We start from the raw sequence: 18,612 nt of genomic DNA on the forward strand, positions 1-18,612 counted from the left end.
GGGCCCTGTAGTGTAGTGGTCCTGTGCTGTGATCCAGTATAATAGTTATTGTCTGGGGTCCTGTCGTGTAGTGGTCCTGTGATCCAGAATAATAGTTATTGTCTGGTGCCCTGTAGTGTAGTGGTCCTGTGCTGTGATCCAGTATAATAGTTATTGTCTGGGGTACTGTAGTGTAGTGGTCCTGTGCTGTGATCCAGTATAATAGTTATTGTCTGGGGTCCTGTAGTGTAGTGATCCAGTATTAGAGAGTTGTTGAAGCTATAGACTACTGTCTACTCTATTACTGAAGCTATAGACTACTGTCTACTCTATTACTGAAGCTATAGACTACTGTCTATTCTGAGTATTTGATGAATGTATTTGCAATTTTGATGGTATAATATAGTTTTGATGAACTTATTTATGTTTTGAGAAGGCAACTACATTTTGGAAATGCATTGACTGTTTAGCAAAAGGCCAGAGTTCTTTGTCTAGTGCACTCTGTTTTGAAAATCGATTGTTCCAGAAAATGATTGTACGCGATTGAGAAACTGTAATGTCATCGAAGCATAAACATTTATTATTATTATACTGAGAAATGTAAATTTCCATTTCCATTGTGGTCTCAATGCTAAGTTGCGAACAAATCATTTGGACTTTGGTCCAGCCTTGCTTGTTACCATGGTGACACAAACTGCCGTTGCTATGGGAACGTGAAACAAGCCACAAAATAGGCCTATCACTGTGTTTGTGCCGCTTGAGCTAAAGCAGTACTGTCACCTTTTTCCATCTTCTTCCACTTTTTTACTACGTTGTGTTCCTATAGACAGGTGCCTACCCAAGACTGTCTCTAGGTAGTACAGTCTAGTCCAGTCCATTCTGTATGTCTGTCTTGAAATAAGACGCAATATTGTATTCCCTACAGGTGCCTACCCACGTCTGTCTCTGAGCTTCAAGCTAAAGAGGAACATCGGCTACTTCATCCTGCAGACGTACATGCCCTCCATCCTGATCACCATCCTGTCCTGGGTCTCCTTCTGGATCAACTACGACGCCTCCGCTGCCAGAGTGGCTTTAGGTACTGCGAGACGGGGATAGTGTGACTGTCCCCTATGAGCAAGTGCATTGGGACACAGAATGCCAGGGGGGTGCTGTGGGGTTATTTAAGGTACTCTTTGAAGAGGTAGGGTTTTAGGAACAAGGGCAGGGACTCTGCTGTCCTAGCTTCAGGGGGAACCTGGTTCCACCAGAACGGAGTGCTCGGGTTGGGGTGTAGGGTTTGATCATAGCCTGAAGGTAGGGAAGGGCAGTTTCTCTTGCTGCTCCGTAGGTAAACACCATGGTGTTGTAGTGGATGTGAGTTTCAACTGGAAGCCAGTGGAGTGTGCGGTAATATGGGAGAATTGAGGAAGGTTGAAAACCAAGTGGATTGCAGCGTTTTGAATAAATTGCAGGGGTTTAATGGCACAAGCTGGCAGCCCAGACAACACTGAGTAGAGCAGGAACCTGCAGGAGTGAATCACTGGTTTGATGTTTGCAGAGAATTACAGAGTGTTATCCAGGGTCATGCCAGGTTCTTTGCACTCTGGGAGGACAACACTGTGGAGTTGTCAACTGTGATGGCAAGGTCTTTGAACGGGCAGGCATTCCCCGGGAGTAAGAGCAGCACTGTCTTGTCGATATTGACCTTGACGTGGTGGACCGACATCCAAGTTGAAATATGCGTGCCGCCACCTGGGAGTCAGAGGGGAGGAAGGAGAAAAGTAGTTGTGTCATCTGTATAGTAGGAGAGACCATGTGAGGACATGACAGAGCTGAGGGACTTGGTCTATAGAGAGGAGAGGTCCATCCTCATAGGAGAGACCATGTGAGGATATGACCAGTGACTTGGTATATAGAGTGTTACGTGGAGTAGGGAAACCAAAGAGCAGACTCAGACGAGGAGACTGGGATCAAGTCACCAAGGTATTTATTAAAACGAAGCAGGAAGATGGAGAGAAGTCCAGGAGAAGCTCGGGTGGGTTGCAGGAAACCAGGTGTGAAGGCTGAGGCTGGAGCGAGAGGGGTTGGCACAGGGTAAGCAGGTCTGGAGGCTGAGGCTGGAGCGAGAGGGGTTGGCACAGGGTAAGCAGGTCTGGAGGCTGAGGCTGGAGCGAGAGGGGTTGAGACAGGGAAAACAGGTGCTGAGGCTGGAGCGAGAGGGGTTGAGACAGGGTAAGCAGGTCTGGAGGGGAATCCAAGGGAGTAGTAGAGTGGGGATTCCAGGACAGAGTAGTAGAGTGGGGATTCCAGGACAGAGTAGTAGAGTGGGGATTCCAGGACAGAGTAGTAGAGTGGGGATTCCAGGACAGAGTAGTAGAGTGGGGAATCCAGGACAGAGTAGTAGAGTGGGGAATCCAGGACAGAGTAGTAGAGTGGGGATTCCAGGACAGAGTAGTAGAGTGGGGAATCCAGGACAGAGTAGTAGAGTGGGGAATCCAGGACAGAGTAGCAGGATGACGAGACATGGGACTGGAGACAGGGACCAGAGTCAGAGAGGGCAGAACTGTAGCGGAGAGGAAAACAGTGTCAGGCAAGGAAAACATAACAGGATCTAAATAGTAATAAACGGCTAGAAACGTAGACTGACTGAGCAGAGATTACGATCTGGCAGTGTGGAAGTGACAGGACTGAGTATTTGTAGAGGTCTTGATTATGGAACAGATTGCAGCTGGTGGGGATCTGCTCTGACTCCAGCACACCTGTCTCCAACCACACAATCACACAGAGAGGGAGAGGGAGAGCACTGGGGGAGTGGCGGCAGGTAAAGGAGACACAGGATGAGCAGTAGAGGGCGTGGCAGGAGCAGATGTAACATAGAGCAAAGAGGATAGGCCTAGAACCGAGTCCTAGGGGACACCAGTAGTGAGACTATGTGGTGCAGTCATAGATCCTCTCCATGTCACCTGGTAGGAGCGACCTGCCAAGTAGGATGCAATCCAATAGTGTGTAGAGCCTGAGACGCCTAGCCCTGAGAGGGTGGAGAGGAGGATCGAAGACAGCGGCTGGATCTAGGAGGATGAGCACAGAGGAGAGAGAGCAGAGAGTCTCCATGACACAGAGAAGATCAGTCTCAGTTCAGTGACCCATCTTGAGGAGGAGGTCAGAGACCTGGCCTTCTGGTGCCAGGACAACAACCTCTCCCTCAACGTGATCAAGACTAAGGAGAAGATTGTGGACTACAGGAAAAGGAGGACCGAGCACTCCCCCATTCTCATCGACGGGGCTGTAGTGGAGCAGGTTGAGTTGTTCAAGTTCCTTGGTGTCCACATCACCAACAACATATAATGGTCCAAGCACACCAAGACAGTTGTGAAGAGGACACGACAAAACCTATTCCCCCTCGGGAGACTGAAAAGATTTGGCATGGGTCCTCAGATACACAAACAGTTCTACAGTTGCGCCATTGAGAGCATCCTGTTGCGGTTGCATCACCGCCTGGTATGGCAATTGCTCTGCATCTGACCGTAAGGCTCTCACAGAGTGCCATCACTGGGGCCAAGCTTCCTGCCATCCAGGACCTCTATACCAGGCGGTGTCAGAGGAAGGCCCTAAAAATTGTAAAAGATTACAGCCACCCCAGTCATAGACTGTTCTCTCTGCTACCGCACGGCAAGCGGTACCGGAGCGCCAAGTGGTCCAAGAGGCGTCTACCCCCAAGCCATAAGACTCCTGACCATCTAATCAGACTATTTGCATAACCCCCCCCCCCCCCCCCTTTTGCGCTGCTGCTACTCTCTTTTATGCATAGTCACTTTAATAACTCTACCCAAATCAAATGTTATTTGTCACATACACATGGTTAGCAGATGTTAATGCGAGTGTAGCGAAATGCTTGTGCTTCTAGTTCTGACAATGCAGTAATAACCAACAAGTAATCTAGCTAGCAATTCCAAAACTACTACCTTATAGACACAAGTATAAGGGGATAAAGAATATGTACATAAAGATATATGAATGAGTGATGGTACAGAGCGGCATAGGCAAGATGCAGTAGAGTACAGTATATACATATGAGATGAGTACGTAAACAAAGTGGCATAGTTAAAGTGGCTAGTGATACATGTATTACATAAAGATGCAGTAGATGATATAGACTTACAGTATTTACGTATACATATGAGATGAATAATGTACATATTACCTCAACTAACCAGTGCCCCCACACATTGACTCTGTACTGGTACCCCCTGTATATAGCCTCCACATTGACTCTGTACCGGTACCCCCTGTATATAGCCTCCACATTGACTCTGGACTGGTACCCCCTGTATATATCCTCCACATTGACTCTGCACTGGTACCCCCTGTGTATATAGCTTCCATATTGACTCTGTACTGTTACCCCCTGTATATAGCCTCCACATTGACTCTGTACTGTTACCCCCTGTATATAGCCTCCACATTGACTCTGTACTGTTACCCCCTGTATATAGCCTCCACATTGACTCTGTACTGTTACCCCCTGTATATAGCCTCCACATTGACTCTGTACCGGTACCCCCTGTATATAGCCTCCACATTGACTCTGTACCGTAACACCCTGTATATAGCCTCCACATTGACTCTGTACTGGTACCCCCTGTATATAGCCTCCACATTGACTCTGTACTGGTACCCCCTGTATATAGCCTCCACATTGACTCTGTACCGTAACACCCTGTATATAGCCTCCACATTGACTCTGTACTGGTACCCCCTGTATATAGCCTCCACATTGACTCTGTACTGGTACCCCCTGTATATAGCCTCCACATTGACTCTGTACCGTAACACCCTGTATATAGCCTCCACATTGACTCTGTACTGGTACCCCCTGTATATAGCCTCCACATTGACTCTGTACTGGTACCCCCTGTATATAGCCTCCACATTGACTCTGTACTGGTACCCCCTGTATATAGCCTCCACATTGACTCTGTACTGGTACCCCCTGTATATATCCTCCACATTGACTCTGTACCGTAACACCCTGTATATAGCCTCCACATTGACTCTGTACTGGTACCCCCTGTATATAGCCTCCACATTGACTCTGTACTGGTACCCCCTGTATATAGCATCCACATTGACTCTGTACTGGTAACCCCTGTATATAGCCTCCACATTGACTCTCTACTGGTATCCCCTGTATATAGCCTCCACATTGACTCTCTACTGGTATCCCCTGTATATAGCCTCGCTATTGTTATTTTTCATCTGTCAACACATCCTCCCCTCTCTATTTACAGCATCCTCAACATCTCATCTCTCAACACATCCTCCCCTCTCTATTTACAGCATCCTCAACGTCTCATCTGTCAACACATCCTCCCCTCTCTATTTACAGCATCCTAAACGTCTCATCTGTCAACACATCCTCCCCTCTCTATTTACAGCATCCTCAACGTCTCATCTGTCAACACATCCTCCCCTCTCTATTTACAGCATCCTCAACGTCTCATCTGTCAACACATCCTCCCCTCTCCATTTACAGCATCCTCAACATCTCATCTGTCAACACATCCTCCCCTCTCCATTTACAGCATCCTCAACATCTCATCTGTCAACACATCCTCCCCTCTCCATTTACAGCATCCTCAACATCTCATCTGTCAACACATCCTCCCCTCTCCATTTACAGCATCCTCAACGTCTCATCTGTCAACACATCCTCCCCTCTCCATTTACAGCATCCTCAACATCTCATCTGTCAACACATCCTCCCCTCTCCATTTACAGCATCCTCAACGTCAGTATTTGCTGCTACCGTATATATCAGGATGTGCAGTATGTTACTGTTACAGTATATATCAGGATGTGCAGTATGTGACTGCTACAGTATATATGAGGCTGGGAGGATGTGCAGTATGTGACTGTTACAGTATATATGAGGATGTGCAGTATGTAACTGTTACAGTATATATGAGGATGTGCAGTATGTGACTGTTACAGTATACATGAGGATGTGCAGTATGTGACTTACAGTATGCATGAGAATGTGCAGTATGTGACTGTTACAGTATGTATCAGGATGTGCAGTATGTGACTGCTACAGTATATATGAGGATGTGCAGTATGTGACTGCTACAGTATACATGAGGATGTGCAGTATGTGACTGTTACAGTATATATGAGGATGTGCAGTGTGACTGTTACAGTATACATGAGGATGTGCAGTATGTGACTGTTACAGTATATATGAGGATGTGCAGTGTGACTGTTACAGTATACATGAGGATGTGCAGTATGTTACTGTTACAGTATGCATGAGGATGTGCAGTATGTTACTGTTACAGTATATATGAGGATGTGCAGTATGTGACTGTTACAGTATGTATCAGGATGTGCAGTATGTGACTGCTACAGTATATATGAGGCTGTGCAGTATGTGACTGCTACAGTATACATGAGGATGTGCAGTATGTGACTGTTACAGTATATATGAGGATGTGCAGTGTGACTGTTACAGTATACATGAGGATGTGCAGTATGTTACTGTTACAGTATGCATGAGGATGTGCAGTATGTTACTGTTACAGTATACATGAGGATGTGCAGTATGTGACTGCTACAGTATATATGAGACTGGGAGGTGGGAGGCATTCTAGGCTACTGCATTTCAATTATATTGATTTTCTTTTGATTAACAATAAGCTTCAAACGATTAGAAATAGCTTTTCATTGATGCTATTACTCTCAAAGTTACTGTTAGTTTAGTTTGTGTTATGTCCTCTATTTACTTCATGTGAATAGATCATTCTAATTCTAAAGCTCAAGTTTGATTACCTTATTAGATTACTATAATGACTGGTCAACCAAATAACACACTTTACTTCACTACCTGGAATGTAAAAGGGCTCAATCACCCTGTTAAGAGAAACAAAATCTTTGCTCACCTTATTTGAACGGCTCTACTTAGAACCCACTTGTGTAAATAAGATTATTTCCAGATAAATAGGATCTGGGTATTGGCCATCTCTATACTGACCAAGTTTATTAGATTTAGTTTAGTCAATAAACCCCAATATCCCAGAGGTAGAGCAAATCAGATATTTTCTTATAGGTGGGCGAACTCCGCTCTTGTGCCATGATGCCTATTGTTTCAAACCAAGGAACTGTCCGCTCCAGGTATCACCACGGTGTTGACCTTGACCACCATCAACACCCATCTGAGAGAGACGCTCCCTAAGATCCCCTACGTCAAGGCCATAGACATGTACCTGATGGGCTGCTTCGTGTTCGTCTTCCTGGCTCTGCTGGAGTACGCCTTCGTCAACTACGTCTTCTTCGGACGGGGCCATCGGATGCAGAAGAAGTTGGCAGAGAAGGTCAACAATGACAGGGCGGCCAAGTTCGACGGCAACAGGGTAACGTTTACCCCCTCAGAAATGGTCAGTAGGTTTCTTTTTTTATTATTCTGTAATTGGACATCTTGGATTGTTAACTGTGGGTCCCTGTTTCATCTACAGTACATTTTCAGTCACATAACAACGAACAGAGATTGAGACTAATTGTACTCAACGATATGCTGATTGGTCAAATCAAATTGTATTGGTCACATGCGACGAATACAACAGGTGTAGACTTTACCGTGAAATGCTTACTTACGAACCCATTCCCAACAGAGTTTATATATCAAAACATTGTTTTCTGGGGGACTCTTCCCATTGACCTCCACAGACCTGTAAGTACTAGTACACTATACACAGCATTAGGAGGGCCCTAGGTGAAATGATGATATTGCCACTAAGGTAAACTGACATATAGCATCATAGAGATGAAAGTAACATTGATAAGTCCAGACGTGGATCTTCACAGTAACAGTGTTAGAGTCAGTTCAGTATTAAGTTCCTATATTCAGTTATTCTTCTCTAGGAGAGTGCTGTCAAATGGGTGGATATCAATCAGATTCACATGCAGTGGTAGATTCAGTTACAGCATCTAGGTATGAATTCCAAATGGAACCCTATTCCGTATATAGTGCACTAGCTGACAAGGTAAAAATCTGTTGGTTTGACCCTGAGCAGGGAAGTTAACCCACTGTTCACCACTGTTCCCCGGGTGCCGAAGACGAGGATGTCCATTAATGCAGCCCCCCCCCCCCCCGGCACCTCTCTGATTCAGAGGGGTTGGGGGTTAAATGCGGAAGACACATTTCAGTTGAATGCATTCAGTTGTACAACTGACCAGGTATCCCCCTTTCCCCTTTCCCTTACTTTTGACCACAGCCCAATGATCCCTGGTCAAGAGTAGTGCACTATATAGAGACTACTGTGCCATTTGGGATTCATTCCTAGTATTCTCCAACACTTTCAACATACCTAGTATTTTCCAACACCTTCAACATACCTAGCATTAGTATTCTGGCTGCCCTGGTCCAGTATTCATTATTAGATGTCTGAAACTGAGGTCCAGTATTCATTATTGGATGTCTGGCTTAACTTGCCATAGATTTTCAAGCCTTTAAGTCTTGAAAATGGCTGTCAAGCAATAATCAACAACCAACTAGACACTATGGAACACAAAGCTTTTACTATCTCATCCTGGAACTTAAAAGGTCGGAGGTCATCTGACTTTGTCCTAAAGAGCAGGATCCTGGACTTCAGTACAGACATTGTCATCCTACAAGAAACCTGGTATAGAGGAGATGGACCCAGTGGGTTACAGAGAGCTGGTAGTCCCATCCACCAACCTACCAGGTGTGAAACAGGGAAGAGACACAGGTGGTATGATAACTAGGTATAAAGCAGACCTAACCCACTCTATCAATTAATCAAAACAGGAACATTTTACATCTGGTGAGAAATAAATACAGAAATAATCTCAACTGAGAAAAATGTCCTCCTGTGTGCTACCTATATGCCCCCCACTAGAATCCCCATACTTTAACGAAGACAGCTTCTCCATCCTGGAGGGGGAAATCAATCATTTCCAGGTCCAGGGACATGTACTAGTCTGTGGTGACCTAAATGCCAGAACCGGACATGAACCTGACACTTTCAGCACACAGGGGGACAAACACCTGCCTGGAGGTGACAGCCTTCCCTCCCCTGTATGCCCCCTAGACACAACTACGACAACATAACCAACAAAAACAGGTCACAACTGCTGCATGTCTGTCGCATGCTGGTTCTGTACATAGTGGATGGTAGGCTTCGAGGGGACCAAGTTGTTTACGTTCCCCTCTTTGTCACAATCAGCAAATAGTGTCTCTGGAACTTATTTGTACTTATTCCTTGTAGTGTTCTTTTAATTTTTTTATATCCAAGGGGAAGTGGGATGATCTCTACACATGGGGAGACATGGAGCCTCAGAGGCCCCTGCATTTGGGTGGGGGAGGCCGTGACGCTCTGCTGCCATTGTTGAGATCAAGGGGCTTTCATATCTCTCACTTCACATCTGTGCAAATTGTCGTTGCAGCCGCAATGCCCGTCCTGTCCTAGCAATCTTGGTAGCTTAGTAGCCTTACCTTAAATCAAATCAAATTTATTTATATAGCCCTTCGTACATCAGCTGATATCTCAAAGTGCTGTACAGAAACCCAGCCTAAAACCCCAAACAGCAAGCAATGCAGGTGTAGAAGCACGGTGGCTAGGAAAAACTCCCTAGAAAGGCCAATACCTAGGAAGAAACCTAGAGAGGAACCAGGCTATGTGGGGTGGCCAGTCCTCTTCTGGCTGTGCCGGGTGGAGATTATAACAGAACATGGTCAAGATGTTCAATGTTCATAAATGACCAGCATGGTCGAATAATAATAAGGCAGAACAGTTGAAACTAGAGCAGCAGCACAGTCAGGTGGAAGTTGAAACTGGAGCAGCAGCATGGCCAGGTAGACTGGGGACAGCAAGGAGTCATCATGTCAGGTAGTCCTGGGGCATGGTCCTAGGGCTCAGGTCAGTTGAAACTGGAACAGCAGCATGGCCAGGTGGACTGGGGACAGCAAGGAGTCATCATGTCAGGTAGTCCTGGGGCATGGTCCTAGGGCTCAGGTCCTCCGAGAGAGAGAAAGAAAGAGAGAAGGAGAGAATTAGAGAACGCACACTTAGATTCACACAGGACACCGAATAGGACAGGAGAAGTACTCCAGATATAACAAACTGACCCCAGCCCCCCGACACATAAACTACTGCAGCATAAATACTGGAGGCTGAGACAGGAGGGGTCAGGAGACACTGTGGCCCCATCCGAGGACACCCCCGGACAGGGCCAAACAGGAAGGATATAACCCCAACCACTTTGCCAAAGCACAGCCCCCACACCACTAGAGGGATATCTTCAACCACCAACTTACCATCCTGAGACAAGGCTGAGTATAGCCCACAAAGATCTCCGCCACGGCACAACCCAAGGGGGGGGGGGGGCGCCAACCCAGACAGGATGACCACAACAGTGAATCAACCCACTCAGGTGACGCACCCCCTCCAGGGACGGCATGAGAGAGCCCCAGCAAGCCAGTGACTCAGCCCCTGTAATAGGGTTAGAGGCAGAGAATCCCAGTGGAAAGAGGGGAACCGGCCAGGCAGAGACAGCAAGGGCGGTTCGTTGCTCCAGAGCCTTTCCGTTCACCTTCCCACTCCTGGGCCAGACTACACTCAATCATATGACCCACTGAAGAGATGAGTCTTCAGTAAAGACTTAAAGGTTGAGACCGAGTTTGCGTCTCTGACATGGGTAGGCAGACCGTTCCATAAAAATGGAGCTCTATAGGAGAAAGCCCTGCCTCCAGCTGTTTGCTTAGAAATTCTAGGGACAATTAGGAGGCCTGCGTCTTGTGACCGTAGCGTACGTATAGGTATGTACGGCAGGACCAAATCAGAGAGATAGGTAGGAGCAAGCCCATGTAATGCTTTGTAGGTTAGCAGTAAAACCTTGAAATCAGCCCTTGCTTTGACAGGAAGCCAGTGTAGAGAGGCTAGCACTGGAGTAATATGATCAAATTTTTGGGTTCTAGTCAGGATTCTAGCAGCCGTATTTAGCACTAACTGAAGTTTATTTAGAAAGCCTCTTTTTCAAGAGAGGCTTTATTACTGCCACTTTTAGTGAGTTTGGTACACATCCAGTGGATAGAGAGCCGTTTATTATGTTCAACATAGGAGGGCCAAGCACAGGAAGCAGCTCTTTCAGTAGTTTAGTTGGAATAGGGTCCAGTATGCAGCTTGAAGGTTTAGAGGCCATGATTATTTTCATCATTGTGTCGAGATATAGTACTAAAACACTTGAGCGTCTCTCTTGATCCTAGGTCCTGGCAGAGTTGTGCAGACTCAGGACAACTGAGGTTTGGAGGAATACGCAGGTTTAAAGAGGAGTCCGTAATTTGCTTTCTAATAATCATAATCTTTTCCTCAAAGAAGTTCATGAATTTATCACTGCTAAAGTGAAAGTCATCCTCTCTTGGGGAATGCTGCTTTTTAGTTAGCTTTGCGACAGTATTAAAAAGGAATTTCGGATTGTTCTTATTTTCCTCAATTAAGTTAGAAAAATAGGATGATCGAGCAGCAGTAAGGGCTCTACGGTACTGCACGGTACCGTCCTTCCAAGCTAGTCGGAAGACTTCCAGTTTGGTGTGGCGCCATTTCCGTTCCAATTTTCTGGAAGCTTGCTTCAGAGCTCGGGTATTTTCTGTGTACCAGGGAGCTAGTTTCTTATGAGACATTTTTTTTGTTTTTAGGGGTGCAACTGCATCTAGGGTATTGCGCAAGGTTAGATTGAGATCCTCAGTTAGGTGGTTAACTGATTTTTGTCCTCTGGCGTCCTTGGGTAGGCAGAGGGAGTCTGGAAGGGCATCAAGGAATCTTTGTGTTGTCTGTGAATTTATAGCACGACTTTTGATGTTCCTTGGTTGGGGTCTAAGCAGATTATTTGTTGCAATTGCAAACGTAATAAAATGGTGGTCCGATAGTCCAGGATTATGAGGAAAAACATTAAGATCCACCACATTTATTCCATGGGACAAAACTAGGTCCAGCGTATGACTGTGACAGTGAGTGGGTCCAGAGACATGTTGGACAAAACCCACTGAGTCGATGATGGCTCTGAAAGCCTTTTGGAGTGGGTCTGTGGACTTTTCCATGTGAATATTAAAGTCACCAAAGATTAGAATATTATCTGCTATGACTACAAGGTCCGATAGGAATTCAGGGAACTCAGTGAGAAACGCTGTATATGGCCCAGGAGGCCTGTAAACAGTAGCTATAAAAAGTGATTGAGTAGGCTGCATAGATTTCATGACTAGAAGCTCAAAAGACGAAAATGTCATTTTTTTTTGTGTAAATTGAAATTTGCTATCGTAAATGTTAGCAACACCTCCGCCTTTGCGGGATGCACGGGGGATATGGTCACTAGTGTAGCCAGGAGGTGAGGCCTCATTTAAAACAGTAAATTCATCAGGCTTAAGCCATGTTTCAGTCAGGCCAATCACATCAAGATTATGATCAGTGATTAGTTCATTGACTATAATTGCCTTTGAAGTAAGGGATCTAACATTAAGTAGCCCTATTTTGAGATGTGAGGTATCATGATCTCTTTCAGTAATGACAGGAATGGAGGTGGTCTTTATCCTAGTGAGATTGCTAAGGCGAACACCGCCATGTTTAGTTTTGCCCAACCTAGGTCGAGGCACAGACATGGTCTCAATGGTGATAGCTGAGCTGACTACACTGACTGTGCTAATGGCAGACTCCACTATGCTGGCAGGCTGGCTAACAGCCTGCTGCCTGGCCTGCACCCTATTTCATTGTGGAGCTAGAGGAGTTAGAGCCCTGTCTATGTTGGTAGATAAGATGAGAGCACCCCTCCAGCTAGGATGGAGTCCGTCACTCCTCAGCAGGTCAGGCTTGGTCCTGTTTGTGGGTGAGTCCCAGAAAGAGGGCCAATTATCTACAAATTCTAACTTTTGGGAGGGGCAGAAAACAGTTTTCAACCAGCGATTGAGTTGTGAGACTCTGCTGTAGAGCTCATCACTCCCCCTAACTGGGAGGGGGCCAGAGACAATTACTCGATGCCGACACATCTTTCTAGCTGATATGCACGCAGAAGCTATGTTGCGCTTAGTGATTTCTGACTGTTTCATCCTAACATCGTTGGTGCCGACGTGGATAACAATATCTCTATACTCTCTACACTCGCCAGTTTTAGCTTTAGCCAGCACCATCTTCAGATTAGCCTTAACGTCGGTAGCCCTGCCCCCGGGTAAACAGTGTATGATCGCTGGATGATTCGCTTTAAGTCTAATACTGCGGGTAATGGAGTCGCCAATGACTAGAGTTTTCAATTTGTCAGAGCTAATGGTGGGAAGCTTCGGCGTCTCAGACCCCGTAACGGGAGGAGTAGAGACCAGAGAAGAATCGGCCTCTGACTCCGACCCGCTGCTTAATGGGGAAAACCGGTTGAAAGTTTCTGTCGGCTGAATGAGCGACACCGGTTGAGCGTTCCTACAGCATTTCCTTCCAGAAACCGTGAGAAAGTTGTCCGGCTGCGGGGACTGTGCCAGGGGATTTACACTACTATCTGTACTTACTGGTGCCACAGACGCTATTTCATCCTTTCCTACACTGAAATTACCCTTGCCTAACGATTGCGTCTGAAGCTGGGCTTGCAGCACAGCTATCCTCGCCGTAAGCCGAGTACAGCGGCTGCAATTAGAAGTCATCATGTTAATGTTACTACTTAGCTTCGGCTGTTGGAGGTCCTGACGAATCGTGTCCAGATAAAGCGTCCGGAGTGAAAAAGTTGAGGAAAAAATAAATAAATATATGAACGGTAATTAAAAAGTGAAAACCGTAAAGTTGTCAGGTAGCAAAACAGGTTAGCAACAAAACGCACAGCAACTCGAAAACAAGCCTGCAAGTTGTGACCGGAAATGACGTCAGGAAATATACAGACCCCTTAGCATGAGGTCTGTATATAACAAAATATTTACAGATGATTTAACTTTTTGGATTCAGAAGTAGGTTCAGACTGAACTCACTCGGTTTTGTGTTGGATATTATCTCCAGGTTTCTGCTTTTGCAGGTTTTGGTTTGTTAGGAAAAAAAATCTGGATAGTTCTTCCAGGTAATCTGGTTCAAAATAAGGTTTTAGGTTTGAAATGTAGATTTGGAGTCAAGGTTTTGATGTAGAGGTTTGTATCCTATATTTTTAAAAATCTATGTTTTCAAAGTTCATCCAAATAATTAATTTTTTGCAGAAAGGTTCAGAAGCCCATGAACTCATGACCTCTCTTCTCTTGCTGTCCTTTCCTCTGATAGGTTGACTCTCAGGGCAACATCCTCCTGACAACCCTGGAGATCCACAATGAAGTTGGCGCCGGCAATGAGATCACAACCAGCATCACTGAGACAACCACACGGAACTCCACCTCCATGATATTAAACCAATCAGGCCTCCAGTACCGAAAACCGAGTGCTCTGAGTGGCCGGGAGAGAAACGCCCATGCTCACGTGAAGAAGACACGGCTACGCAGGCGGTCCTCTCAATTCCTTATCAAAATCCCCAACCTGACGGACGTGAACTCCATCGATAGATGGTCACGGGTTGTCTTCCCCTTCACCTTTACCCTCTTCAACTTCATCTACTGGCTTTACTACGTCAACTAGTGGTTCTCAAGCCTCTCCTCAGTGGCCCCACAGCCGTTCATCTACTGGCTTTACTACGTCAACTAGTGGTTCTCAAGCCTCTCCTCAGGGGCCCCACAGCCGTTCATCTACTGGCTTTACTACGTCAACTAGTGGTCTTCAAGCCTCTCCTCAGGGACCCCCAGCCGTTAAATTTTAGAACCACTGACCTAAGTAACAGAAGGGATTTTCACTCCTTAAACTTCTTGTTTCTCTAAAGAGTAAAGAAACCCATCTGTATTCGGAGGACATATGACTACGCAGTCCATACTGAGTGCAGAGAGACACTACACTGAGCAACACTGAGTTGTGGGGGTCTCTTGAACTGTACGTTCAGACGAGCAGAGACAGACGCTTTGTGGAAATACTATCATTCTGAACACTCCTCTGTACAAACAAGAGGGGGACACAGTAAATGGTATGGGGTTTTCAGAAGCGTTATTTACTTTGGTTTATGCCAATTATTGTGACTCTACCCCTTATTTTAGTGTGAGAAATTCATTGAGCTAAAACTCATTATAAACTGAATGGGAAATGAATACTTTTTTGCTTTTTATCATAGTAGCCCGTTATAAACTGAATGAGAAATTAAATGCACAGCCTTTGAGTCAGGATATGTCTGGTTTATCTGTTGGGATATTCCCATTCCAGTCATGTCTATGTTCTATGGACTGTCAGAACAGGATCATATGTACTGTATAGGGTTGCATATGAGCTGAATATTATAGTCGTGAATAGTCATTAACAGTCATGAATAACCATGACTAGTCATGTACTGAATCACTTTTGGATACTAATTCCATTGGCTTGGGTCTGACTATTCTGCAAACGATTTACTTGGTTTAAAATATATAAGTGCTGAAGTAACGTCTATGTAATCTTGATCTATATTTCACTGTACATTGGAGGCAACGTAATGTAAACTCTGCTCTCACCAACCCACACCTCAGTATCACTGTAGTTCATAGGTCACGCCTAACATCCACACTGCCAAGAGAAGCATGTCATGGAACCCGAATCATCCATTTTTATTCATAAAACGAGACTTACTTTTATTCATTATACAATAATCAATGTAAGTCATTTACCTTCCCTGAGTGAAATTGTGTTTTCTGATCACAAGAAAACGTGTGTTATGATCTGCTGTCATGCAATGCTCAATCAAGTCTTTGATGTGGACCTTACATGTGTTGGCAATACAGTAGGCTCTGACCTTCGTCTGACCTAAACTGTACCCATATCTTTATGAATAGCCGAATGAATTTTGACTGTTATTTTTTACAATGTACATACACACCGTAGGCATAGAAAACACAACTCAGGTTCTGAATGGAGAAGTTCCTTATCACAATACACATGATCTATTGTCTGATTGTGTTATTACACAGTATTCCTATACATTTCCCTATGATTGGTTTGTAATGTAGCCATACTATATACTACACATGACTACTACTTTATGTTTCTCAGTGAAGTATCCTGTCCTTTAAGACCTCAGAGAACTGACACTAGGGGTTCTGCTCATACACACTACAACAACATCCCCCTGGTCCAAGACAGACATTACACATTAGAGGCTCTGTATAGGGAATAGGGTGCTGTTTGAGATGCAGACAGACTTTAAACTAGACCCCCCTACAGAGTCTAGACCCCCCCCCTACAGAGTCTAGACCCCCCCTACAGAGTCTAGACCCCCCCCCCTACAGAGTCTAGACCCCCCCCTACAGAGAGTCTAGGCCACCCTACAGAGAGTCTAGGCCACCCTACAGAGAGTCTAGGCCACCCTACAGAGAGTCTAGGCCACCCTACAGAGAGTCTAGGCCACCCTACAGAGAGTCTAGGCCACCCTACAGAGAGTCTAGGCCACCCTACAGAGAGTCTAGGCCACCCTACAGAGAGTCTAGGCCACCCTACAGAGAGTCTAGGCCCCCCTACAGAGAGTCTAGGCCCCCCTACAGAGAGTCTAGGCCCCCCTACAGAGAGTCTAGACCCCCTACAGAGAGTCTAGGCCCCCCTACAGAGAGTCTAGACCCCCCTACAGAGAGTCTAGACCCCCCTACAGAGAGTCTAGACCCCCCTACAGAGAGTCTAGACCCCCCTACAGAGAGTCTAGACCCCCCTACAGAGAGTCTAGACCCCCCTACAGAGAGTCTAGACCCCCCTACAGAGAGTCTAGACCCCCCTATAGAGAGTCTATAACCCCCCCCCCCCCCCCCCCCCCCCCCCCCCCCTACAGAGAGTCTCATTTTGAGTGCGATTCCATATTTAGGCTAGTTGAGCTGGGAGCATTGAGCATGATTGCAGAGAGAGTAAGCATGCCATAGAACTGTAATCATCTGTTTTTATCCACAACAGAGACTTCCCTTCATTCATTTCACATAATCTTAATAATTTACCTTCCCTGATTGAGTAGGACATGAAAACACTTTCGGGCAAATCTTTTAAATTAAACTTAGTGTTTAAAAAAACATCATGAAACATGTATACAAATGGTTATTTTGTCAATAGTACAACAATTTGAATAAAGAAAGGTGAATGAATCCCCCATGAGTCATGTGTTTCTACTCTGTACCTGACTATGTGTGTGCATCCACACCACATATTACAGTATGCTGTTACTGACCCACATACAGTAGGAAGGGCTGTTACTGACCCACATACAGTAGGAAGGGCTGTTACTGACCCACATACGTGCTTCTACACCTGCATTGCTTGCTGTTTGGATCTGGGTTTGTCCTGTGGAATAAATATTGTAGATCTAAACGTTTTTTTCTCATAATCCTGGACTATCAGACCAGCATTTTATTATGTTTGCAATCTCAACAAATAATCTGCTCAGACGGCAACCAAGCATTATCAAAATCTGCACTATACATTCTCAGACAACCCAAAAATGCCCTTCCAGACTCCCTCCCCCTCCCCAAGGACGTCGAAGTTAACCACCACTTTGATTCCCTAACCCTAACCACTTTGATGCCCTAACCCAGACCACTTTGATGACCTAACCCTGACCACTTTGATGCCCTAACCCAGACCACTTTGATGCCCTAACCCTGACTACTTTGATGCCCTAACCCTAACCACTTTGATGCCCTAACCCTGACTACTTTGATGCCCTAACCCTAACCACTTTGATGACCTAACCCTGACCACTTTGATGACCTAAGCCTGACCACTTTGATGACCTAACCCAGACCACTTTGATGCCAAGACCACTTTGATGACCTAACCCAGACCACTTTGATGCCCTAACCCAGACCACTTTGATGCCCTAAACCTGACCACTTTGATGCCCTAACCCTGACCACTTTGATGCCCAGACCACTTTGATGACCTAACCCAGACCACTTTGATGCCCTAACCCTAACCACTTTGATGACCTAACCCAGACCACTTTGATGACCTGACCACTTTGATGCCCTAACCCTGACCACTTTGATGCCCTAACCCTGACCACTTTGATGCCCTAACCCTGACCACTTTGATGCCCTAACCCTGACCACTTTGATGCCCTAACCCTGACCACTTTGATGCCCTAACCCTGACCACATTGATGCCCTAACCCTAACCACTTTGATGCCCTAACCCTGACCACTTTGATGCCCTAACCCTAACCACTTTGATGACCTAACCCTGACCACTTTGATGCCCTAACCCTGACTACTTTGATGCCCTAACCCTGACCACTTTGATGCCCTAACCCTGACCACTTTGATGCCCTAACCCTGACCACTTTGATGCCCTAACCCTAACCACTTTGATGCCCTAACCCAGACCACTTTGATGCCCTAACCCAGACCACTTTGATGATCTAACCACTTTGATGTCCTAACCCTGACCACTTTGATGCCCTAACCCTGACCACTTTGATGCCCTAACCCTGACCACTTCGATGCCCTAACCCAGACCACTTTGATGCCCTAACCGTGACCACTTTGATGTCCTAACTCTGACCACTTTGATGACCTAACCCTGACCACTTTGATGCCCTAACCCTGAC

At 45.8% G+C, this 18,612-nt stretch overlaps 1 protein-coding gene across 1 annotated transcript in view; it reads left to right on the forward strand.

The window, feature by feature from the left end:
- The window catches only part of gabrb3 (gamma-aminobutyric acid type A receptor subunit beta3), a 41,328-nt gene extending 25,049 nt beyond the window's left edge, over nucleotides 1-16,279 (forward strand). Inside the window, exons 7-9 of the mRNA XM_020476632.2 lie at nucleotides 905-1,057; nucleotides 7,129-7,391; nucleotides 14,247-16,279. Of these exons, the coding sequence (XP_020332221.1) occupies nucleotides 905-1,057; nucleotides 7,129-7,391; nucleotides 14,247-14,594 (764 nt within the window). The 3' untranslated portion in view covers nucleotides 14,595-16,279. The remainder of the gene's footprint in view (nucleotides 1-904; nucleotides 1,058-7,128; nucleotides 7,392-14,246) is intronic.
- The last annotated feature ends 2,333 nt before the right edge of the window (nucleotides 16,280-18,612 follow it).

Source organism: Oncorhynchus kisutch, linkage group LG4 (assembly GCF_002021735.2).
Source record: "Oncorhynchus kisutch isolate 150728-3 linkage group LG4, Okis_V2, whole genome shotgun sequence".
Taxonomy (NCBI): domain Eukaryota; kingdom Metazoa; phylum Chordata; class Actinopteri; order Salmoniformes; family Salmonidae; genus Oncorhynchus; species Oncorhynchus kisutch.